Source organism: Chaetodon trifascialis, chromosome 15 (genome assembly GCF_039877785.1).
Source record: "Chaetodon trifascialis isolate fChaTrf1 chromosome 15, fChaTrf1.hap1, whole genome shotgun sequence".
In the NCBI taxonomy this organism is placed as follows: domain Eukaryota; kingdom Metazoa; phylum Chordata; class Actinopteri; order Chaetodontiformes; family Chaetodontidae; genus Chaetodon; species Chaetodon trifascialis.
In genome coordinates this window covers 14187191-14197495 of record NC_092070.1, presented here as the reverse complement: position 1 = coordinate 14197495, position 10305 = coordinate 14187191, and the positions used below count along the sequence as shown (strand labels likewise).

The 10305-nt window shown below is 40.8% G+C and overlaps 3 protein-coding genes across 3 annotated transcripts; 1 reads left to right on the top strand and 2 right to left on the bottom strand.

Annotated features, from left to right (window-relative positions):
* Window positions 1–2011: 2011 nt before the first annotated feature.
* Window positions 2012–2523, bottom strand: LOC139343785 (methionine-R-sulfoxide reductase B1-A-like). Its single transcript, XM_070981582.1, is given in 3 exon segments — window positions 2012–2124; window positions 2277–2393; window positions 2469–2523. Coding segments are annotated over 3 exon segments (285 nt in total).
* Window positions 2524–3106: 583 nt separating this feature from the next.
* Window positions 3107–5520, bottom strand: LOC139343441 (methionine-R-sulfoxide reductase B1-A-like). The gene is made up of 4 exons (XM_070981101.1): window positions 5411–5520; window positions 4628–4770; window positions 4327–4441; window positions 3107–4188 (listed from the first exon to the last, which is right to left on the bottom strand). The coding sequence occupies exons 1-4, from the start codon at window positions 5463–5465 to the stop codon at window positions 4169–4171; spliced, it is 333 nt and encodes a 110-aa protein (XP_070837202.1). The 5' UTR covers window positions 5466–5520; the 3' UTR covers window positions 3107–4168.
* Window positions 5521–5631: 111 nt separating this feature from the next.
* LOC139343522 (uncharacterized) lies at window positions 5632–10271 on the top strand. Its single transcript, XM_070981231.1, has 7 exons — window positions 5632–6270; window positions 6577–6920; window positions 7397–7457; window positions 7624–8059; window positions 8250–8440; window positions 8540–8666; window positions 8951–10271. Exons 1-7 carry the CDS (start codon window positions 6087–6089, stop codon window positions 9096–9098), a joined length of 1491 nt encoding a protein of 496 aa, XP_070837332.1. The 5' UTR covers window positions 5632–6086; the 3' UTR covers window positions 9099–10271.
* The last annotated feature ends 34 nt before the right edge of the window (window positions 10272–10305 follow it).

Below are 10305 nucleotides of genomic sequence, written 5' to 3'. Positions count from 1 at the left end.
ACCAGCAGCAAAAGGTAGGATATGGGCAGAGTTTGACACTCAAATCCTAGCATCGCAGCAGCATCGCAGAGCTGGCACTGATGCCATTATTGAAATGCGCCGGTACTCAGAGGAGAAGGCAATTCCGCGGGATGCAGACCCACTTCTTTGGTGGAAAATGAATGAGCCAACATTTCTGTCTCTGAGCAAGATTGCAAAGAAACAGCTGGAAGTAATTGCAACATCTATACCTGCAGAAAGGATATTTTCTAAGGCAGGACAGTTAGTAAGTCGGAGAAGAAGTGCAATAAAGGGGAAACATGTCAACATGTTACTGTTCCTAAACAAAAACAGTTAAATTTGTTTTCAACATGGGAATATAGCCAAAAGGGATACTTCCTTGGAGGACTTGTGAGCAAAGAGCCAAATGAGAGCCAACTGTAGATGACATTTTATTTGCACTACTAAGTTTATTTTTCCACAAAGATCTGTGTGCAATATAAAGTATTTTCTGTTGTGTTGTTTACATTGTTATATTTGTATTTGATTTTGTTTACTTATTTTGCACAACTGACTGTTATTACTGACTTTATTTATATAAAGTATTTTCTGTTGTGTTGTTTATATTGTTATATTTATATTTTTGTTACATTATTTTATTATTTTTATAAATATATAGTTAATAAATAAACAGTTTATTTGCTAAGAATCTTTGTCCTGTGTTTATCATTATCATAATCAACCAACTAAAGGCAAAATCACAAAATTATTCAATGATCATGACATTTCAAGTAAAAAGTATCGGTATCGGTGATACTAGCCCTGTATTTACTAGGTATCGGATCGATACCAAAATTCCCAGTATCGCCCACCCCTAGATCCTGCTTCCTCCTTCTTCTTCCTTGGTTGTTTAATGGCTGTTAGCAAACATCTTTTAGGTGCATTACTGCCACCTACTGGCTGCTTGCAGCAACTCTACACTTTAAAATCATCAACAGCGCCCACCCAAGGACATCCACATTGTCCATTTTATAACTTGGTGGAAGAACTGTTCAGATCATTAGTTCATCAGTAAATATTTACTCAAGTAAAATAGCTTTAGTGTTGGATACAATATATAATTAAAGTACTAAAAGTACAAGTAGTCATTATACAATAACAGGACCTAACTCAGAATAACATGCAACTACAGCTTTGGAATAAGTGGAACGGAGTAGGAATACAAAGAATCAAATAATGTAAATACTCAAGTTAAGTACAAGTACCTCAAAATTTCATTAAGTTCAGTACTTAATTTAATGTAATTGGTTACTCGAAGTCGATATTCTTCACTTTTGTCAATTTATCCTCTTAGAACCATGTTTATCACTCCTTTTTGCACAGAGAACAAATGAAGCCTGCTGTAGAGCATTGGGTGAGTCAGATTTTTTTAGGGCTCATAGCACCATCAACTGATGGCAGTGTGCAATTACACTTCTGAGAAGGAATGCGAGCCCTCACAGTGTGCTCAACATGTTTTCATAGATCCAGAGTGGGAGGTTAATTTTTACTGAGCTGTGCAAACAATGTGCCAAACTGACCTACTATCCTATTCAGGTTTTAACTTGAACCAGTAAAAGAGCTTGTACTCTTTTGCCAAGGAGGGACGTTACATATGACAGTGTGTCTGTACAGCTGCAGCACAAGGCCACATAGGTGAATTTGTATGTGCTGCATTTTGTATGTGTCCCTGTGCTCATGACTGAACAAAATGCTTGAAGCCAGTCTGTTCTTGCTGCCCAGTGAGGCCACCGTCCATCAGAGCCCCGGAGCTCCATTAGGCTTTGTCCCAGAGCACTTCATCCACAGTCTGCACCTTCAGCAGCAGAAGACTTTCTCCTCTTTCACACTTGCTCACCTTTCTGTCCATCAACCTTTTCTGTGGAGAGAGAAGAGGCCAAAACAGAGAGGTTTGAAGGTGGATGATCTCTCAGCACAGCTGTGTAATGTACTGTATGTGTGTGACAGACAGAAAGCACTCATAGACTCACCTTTAGGGATGAACGTCAGCGAGCTGCTGAATATTCAGAAGCGTGAGAGGCCTTCTCTCGGTCCATCATACAAGAACTCATGGCCCAGTCCATTGCCACACTTCCCACAACAAACCTATTGCAATATATTCAAATCAAAAAACAGTACCCATAGATCACATGATCAATAACAGGTCTGGGAGGAAATCCCTTTTGATATGTCTGGACTCATCAGAACAAACATCCAGCAAAGGTAATCTACCTTTATGGGTCCCCACGCTTCAGGGTGTTTGGACACACTGTCCTCGTGGATCGTCTCAGAGAAGGCTGGCCAAGGAGAAGAGTGCTCGAACTTTGACGAGCTGGCAAATAACTCGTGCCCACATTCAGAACACACATATACACCTGAGAGGGCAAAAGGTATCGATGAATGGACCTACAAACCATGGACTTCTCATGCCTCATGCTTCTTCTACTCACCAGGCTGGAAGTGATTCTTATATTCTTCTCCACCAGAGAAAGAGCAATATGACATTTCATCCATTTCAAATGTCTTCAAACCAGAAGCAATTTCTCTTAAGTTTGAAACGTGTGTTTACAAAGAGCCACCCGGCTTAAGCTGGAACAAACCTGCAGGTCCAGATCAAATGTCAACAGCTGTGTCCCCCTTGTGTAAGATCGGGTCTTGTTCTCATTACTTCCACTTGATGGCAGCACTTATGTGACTGTGCAGTGGTGTCAATGTGGACTGCTAAAACATCTGGTTGTAAACATTAAAAATAACAATACATGTAATCAGTTCATATAATATTATATAATAATATTAATTAGATTCTTAATATGGTGTCAGTAAAGTAAAAAGATGACCAGAAAGTGGTTTTATCTCCTCACCAGGAAAAGAGCTTCATATCACTTTCTGGTCTAAAGAGGACAGAACTAGTTTTTAGAGGCATGTTGCAAAACCTGAAATGCAGTTCAGTCCTTGACCAAGAGTCCTAATGTCTCATTACAGACTCTGTGGTATTACATTTGATCATACAGTGTATGAAGACCTTAAACTATTCAGTCAGTAGAAAGAGTGACATTAACATTTGAAAACAAGAATACAGACTTCAACTAATCATCAAAGCACAATTTTTTTATTTTTCATTCAAAATATATTCATTTTAGTTCTTTGCATAAAGGTCATTGAGACCCATTTGCATTAAGCATCTCAAGAGTGTGAAAATAAAATGTATTGCTACTCATTTTCTGCATCTAGCACACCAAACACTGCAGGTAAAGGCCATACATCGTGAGTAATCTTTGGAAAAGCCTCGTGGTATAAACATCAAACATGGAATGGAGGGCATTGTTCCACCTTTAAGCCGGCAGCGGAGGAAGTAACATCTGTGTAAAAAGAGTGAACTGGCAGGGTGGGACAGGATGTGACATTTTGATGATGTGTTATGTGCGTGACACATCTCAGGGAATTTAAAAAACAGCTAGCAGCAGTTATCAGCTACAGAAAACTCAAAGTAGTAGCTAGCAGCTAACCTACAGCCACCAAAAATGTCTGCATGATGCGTGTGTGATGTCACACTTGACGCTGACACTGTTGTGTTACATGCCATGCCCCTTTTGCTCCCGGACACTGTCTTAAAATCACACAGCGGGGCGACATTGTGTCTGCGTCGTTTGGTTGTGTAAAAAATTAAAGCCATCATAATGACAGGTCGTCTTCATGGCAGGATCCTTGTGTAAAAGAGGCTTTAGACTCACAGTTTCAGGAGCTTTCTGACAGACTGGTTTCTTTACTTTCTTTCTGGAGACAGCAGAAGAACTACAGGCCAAACTGTGTAGGTAAATAAATACTTTTAGTCTCTGAGTAAGAAAGAGGTCATAAAACAAAGAGAAGTCGATTCTCCCGCTCAATCATTATAAATAAATGTCCATTAATGTCAAACTATTGAGATGGTGATTGTTAAATCAGTGATGCCGTCTTGCAAACGGTGATGATTCAGAATAAAAGGTGTTGTGACCAGTCCTCTGTACTTGCTATCCAGCGAGGCCATCATTCTTCAGAGCCCTGGTGCTCCCAGATTGGGGTTTGTCCCAGAACTCTTCATCCACTGTCCGCACCTTCAGCAGCACAGAGAGACATCTACAAATTCAGCAGCACTTCCCTCTGACGGCTCACCTTACTGTCCATCCACTTTATCTGTGCAGAGGGGAGAGCGATGGCATGAGGCTGTGTGAGAGCAGAGCTGTTTCACAGGTGGTACATCACAGCCAATGTGGCATTTCAGAGAAATCAGAGGAACTGTGCTGTCTGTGAGGACATTAGCTACATCCATACCTTTAGGGATGAACTTCAGTGAGCTGCTGAATATTCAGAAGCGAGAAAGGCCTTTGGCTGGCCCATCGTTCACAAACTCATGGCCGAGTCCATTTCCACATTTCCCACAACGCACCTGTAACAACACATTATACATGTGAATCAGGATTTTGTGCATTTCTGTAGAGTCAGCATTGAATTACCCCATTAAACAAAGGGGTTTGAGGGTTATATGTCTTGTCACGAATACAGTAAAGTTACTCTTACTCTCTCCTCTGATGGATTCAATCAACAAAGTAAGTCTCTCTTCTACTAATTGTACCTTTAACGCCCCGGGTCTCTCCTCATGCTTGGACACACTGTCCTTGTGGATGGTCTCTGTAAAGGCCGGCCACGGAGATGAATGCTCGTACTTGGAGCGGCTGGAGAACAGCTGGTACTCACACTTGGAACATGCATAAATGCCTGAGGAGTAAAGGATAAGGGATGATGGCTGATGTGCAACATGACAAGAGAATAATTTCAATAGAGAACATGTGAAGAGTGACCCTAAGACAGGTGATGGTGCTATGTTGGCATCCTTTTATTGCTTTTGGCTGTGATCATGTTTCTTTGAAAGATCGTATTATATTCTATACATATGAAGTTTTGTTTGCTTATAATTGTTTTCTTAATATAATGTGATGTCATTTTAAAGTAGTGTTTGTATCTGTTTAAAGTTGTGTTTCTTTAAGAGGAACTTTAACTTCTTACAACATCCAGCTGTGTAACAGAATTATTGTACAACCTGAAGAGCAGTTACAAAACTTAACTAGGTTAGTTAGCTAACAAGGTTTTTCCAGTGTTTATGCCAATCAATGTGATGTTCAACACGTCCTAAAACTTTTTATTGGTAGTTCGCAGCTCACAGGGACAGCGGTGGACACTTGAGTCTTATCTACACAGCTGTTTGCAAAGTTATTCAACGTTAGCGTTACAGTGGACAGTTAGCTAACTGCGGCTGGTCAGTTGGCGTTAAATTTTGCTTTTGCTAAACAGTGTCTAAACAGCACTCGTTATGAACAGATTATAAATCAAGCACAAGACGTTAAAGTCATGAAGATACCTGGTTTAAAGTGGTCTCTATAGACTTCTCCGCCGAAGAAACTACAAAACGACATTCTCTTGCTTTCAGGATCCTGCTTCTGCTGCTGCTGCTGCTGCTGCTTCTTCTTCTTCTTCTTCTTCCTCCTCTTCTTCTTCTTCTTTGGATGTTTAATGGCTGTTAGCAAACATCTATTAGGTACGTTACTGCCACTTACTGGCTGCTTGCAGCAGCTTTACACTGAAAACCGTCAACAGCGTCCACCCAAGGACATCCACATTGTCCATTTTATAACCCAGACTTTATTGTATTACTTATTTCACTTCCTCGGCGTAGCATCCACATACTCTCCAGATATTCACAACGTTAAAGAATCTCCTGCCAGCGTCCAACACCGTCCTTAATCCGTAATACATCTCAAACAGCACAGTGAATAACCATGGCAATGAATTTTTGTATTTTAGGTTTTTACTATTTTAATCCTTATATTCACCCTCAGGATGATGTCGCTTTGTTGTTATAAAGTACTTTATCTTTTGCTTTTATTATGAATGATTCAAACCGGAAGTAAAACTGTGGTTGCCAGGGGATCACTAACTGTAGGGAATGTCATGTTTGAGCAACATTAGCCGAGTTCATCTTCTTGCTAACCGGCTCCAACCGCGGATGTTTTTGTGCCATAGCTCTCTCCTGAGACATGGACACCACGATGTTTCAGCTGAGGACTTTCGTCCATCAGAGGCTGTACTCAGCAGCAGAGGAGATCCTCGGGGAGGTGGAGAAAACCATCACGTTAGCTCTGTACGAAGCTGAAGTTAGTCGATCTAAAGAGGAGGTGGAAAGTCTGCGACAGCAGCTAGACATCCTGCGAAAGAAACCAGGTGAGTGAGCACAACAATAGTAGGACAACACAAATGCATATTTGTTTGTGTCTTTTGTCGACTCTTAGCCTCTCATGTGACCTCATTAATAATGTCACGTTTCAATTCAATTTCTGTGTCTGGTTAGTGACCTCACTGATGATGTCACAGTTTGTGTCTTGTCGGCTCTTGGCCTCACATGTGACTTCTTAATGATGTCACAGTTCAGATACTATTATCAGCTACTGTGCCTGGTTTGGGATGTTGGGAACTCTGTGGGAATCATTCCAGGCTGGTGGATAACTTCTGCTGCTCTCTCATTTATAGCTGAGCAACTTTCACTGACCAGCAGCACAGTGAAACATGAAGACGAATGTGATGTCCCGCTGCACGAGAACCCAAAACCCTCAACACCAGAAGAGTCTAACTTCTGTCTGAGCACCGAGGTCCCTGAACCCTCTCACACCAGCTCAGACATGGACAATAATAACTGGAACTACTGCTTGGTGCATGTGGGAGAAGTTTGCCATCCAGAAAGCTTTTCAAACAGAAATCCAACCCCTGTCCTCCAACAGCCAATAGAATCAAACAAGGCTTCAGCCAATGATGTGCCGTTTTCACTTTCATTACAAATCCCACTCTCGACCAACCCTCCACAGTTCGCATCATTGGTAAATATTGAAGTTATGTTCCAAGTTGGGGTGCTGTGTTAGCCATAAATAAAACAGAGTGTGATAATTTGTTAACCCTTTTTGAGATACACTCAGTTGAAAACAGCACAGACAATATATTCAATGTTTTACCTCATTGTAAACACATGCTTATTCTGAATTTGAGCCACATGTTTCAAACATGTTTGGACAGGAGCAACAACAGACTGGGAAAGCTGTGGAATGTTCCAAAATCACCTGTTTGGAACGCTCCACAGCTGAACAGGTTCATTGGTAACAGGTGATAGTGTCATGATTGGGTATGAAGGGGCGTCTTGGAAAGGCTCAGTTGTTCACAAGCGAGGATGGAGTGAGGTTCACCACTTGGTGAACACATGATTTTACCACCAATTGAAGGGTTATCTCTCTGAGTTATTGAAATGGGTACCATCCCCAGCTGTGTTTCCACCTGACATGCTGTCTTTCATTTCTTTCAGAAAATGCCAAGAAGAATGAAACGTAAGAGGACTGCGGGGCTTAATCCTCAAGAGAATTCATGTAAGATCTGCTTGATAGAACTTTTACATGCTCAGCTCTTGTGTTTCGCTAGACATGCATGCACCTGTCTTTCAGTGGTAGAACTTGTTTCATGTTTGCTTTTTGAAATGGTTTCTACATCATGTTGTTTTAGAATGAATTAATGATAATGGCTTTTCATTTTCAGTAGACCCACTGGAGCAAACTGCCTCCCCTTCCATCAGCAACCAGCAGCAGCTATCACCAAACATCTCCACCAACAGCCAGTGTTCCCTTCCTAGACCCACGTTCCCCTCTGCCTCTCAGTTTAGTTCATACAACACCCGCAGCTCAAAAACATTCCACCAGTCCGTTACCTCATTTCCCTCCACTTCTAACACGCGCACCACTTTTGCCCAAATTCACCCTCTGCCACTCACTACAACTAACCTCACCGCCAGTGCCATCACCATCGCTACCATCAACAACACTGGCACCACCAGCCCCTCACACACTGCAGTCCTCACCCACTCCGCTCCCTCCAGCCACCACACTCCAGCAGCACCTCCGGCTCCCTACACACCAAAGATTTTCAAAGAAATTTGCAGCATACTTCCTCTGTCGTCCGGCGGCAAAAAGAAAAGGTATGATTTGTGAAATAGTATTTTGATATTAAAAGCTTAAGTTCCGAATTTCAGAAACCTCTAGCTCCATTTCCTACTAACCAGTGATACCTTCTGTGCATAATCCACTGCTGCCACTGTCATCACTGTGTTCCAGTGTTCATGTTTCCTATGTGACAAACTGCATTGTCTCTGATGTTTGTCCAAACAGATGTAAAATCACAGTGGAGGAACTAGCACGCCGGGTAGGTCCCCCAGAATACATGTCATTTTCATCCCTAGCGGCATATTTACGGACGGATAATAACGCAAGGAGGGAACTGCAAGCCCAGCTGGAGGACGCGGGGATTAAACCCACCGAGGTTACAACTGAGATGTCCCTATTTTCTCGGCTTTGTGAAGGCAAGCTGTCGTTTTTCTTTCCTCATCATTTTTATAAATCACTTGACACCTTATTGAGGCGACGACTCACCTTTTTTTTTCTTTTTCTTTTTTTTTCAGAAGAGGTAGAAGCATTATGCAAGAGCCTTGCTGGCCTGGTGCGAGACCATCTTCCCTTTCAAGGTCTCTATGTGATTCCTGAGGCCGAGGATGAGGTGGTGACTCTGGAGAGGTTGTCTGAGTTCCGGTATGTTTCAAGCTCAGGATGTATTATGGACACTGGCTGGAAAGTATTCGCCTTCATTGTTTAACCCAAGGTGACGATAAACAGTGTCCTGCTGTCTTTTCTTTAGAATGTAACCTCAAAGTCATGAGTCAGAATTCTTGCATGAGAGATCGTAGATCTGGAGTTAGGATGTATAGATATTTGCTTGCTTGTCATGAGTGCACACGTAATGCACAATGTGCATAAATAGTGTTTGGTCTGCAATGCTTCTCATGGCCATTTCAAACTGTATGAATTCATTGCAGGTCCCACCTGAGGAGAGCCATAGCAGCCATCAAGGAAAGAGTGGAAGCTGTGGACCTGGCCTCTCATGGCTTCATGTCCAGAATGTTGGACATCATATTGTCCATATTTGAAAACTGTTTGGAGAACCAAATGAACAGTATATATTGAAAAAGCATTGGAGTACGTAGTTTTTCCAGCGGTCGGCTACATTAGATCATGAAGTTTGGTAGTTAAAGGTCTATACATTGGCTTTTAGGAAAATCCTGTATAGTATACCTTTAATTAACAACTATATTTTTGGGGTTATCCCAGTGCCACTTTTTTCACTGCTGTACTAAATGTTACAATTTGGTGATGAGCAACTTGCCAGAACCACGTGGGTCTGTTCAAGGATGGACAACTGTCATTTTCACCTTTTGTATTATTATTTTAATTATTATATTATTATTCAGTGAATTAAAAAAAATACATCAAGGATTTAAACACTGGATTTTCACTTGTTTTGGTTATTATTGTCAGTATTTAAGGTATTACACAGTAGATATGGCTGTAGCTCACAGAAGAATTTTTTTTTCACAAAAATTCACAATAGTTTCACAGCAATGTAAATCATTTGTTTTTTTTAACTTGCTTTTTAGGTGAGAGTATTAAAAATGTTTTACTTTAATAACAAAAGACAAAAGGCTGGGTGTGCCAAGCAGCTGCCAAAAGTCATTTTCTATGACTGTGCTTTTGACAACCCTACTTACAACGAATAACCATGTTACAAACTACACGTGCGCTAAAAGTTGATATGCATTATAGAAACTAATTTAAAAAAAAGTGTCTCCACATCATCTTAACTTTCGTCCGCCATATTTCTGCGTGTTTTGCGTCGAAACTTGTCAGAGTCCGGCGCACTTATTGAGGGCCTTCAAAATAAAACCAGAGAACTTTGAAGTATGTGTTGTGCCCCATAGTAATCGATTTTTACAGTTTAGTCATAGTTAATTGACGAATTCCTTAACTGTAAACGGCTTTTATCCACTAAATGGTTACATTATGCTTTACATTATCAACCACTTACCTTTAGGTGAATATACTGACAAAATCATAATTAATTCACGAGTCATTTTCATCAGAACACCCTTTAATTATGAAACAATGAATTTCCAGATGGACTTGCAAAATTATTTTTGAATAAGTCTTTGAAATTTTAGTTTTCTTATTCAGTTTGCTTTCGTGTGTACTGGTCATCTCACAATTCCTGCTCATTGCTTATTTAGTTAAAGTTGAAATAATGCTTTCATTTTCATGATCGGTTTGATTTAAAGGAAGAATAAAAAGCAGGCTAGTAGCGGTGTTTTGGTGTATATTTTTTGTGTATATTACACTG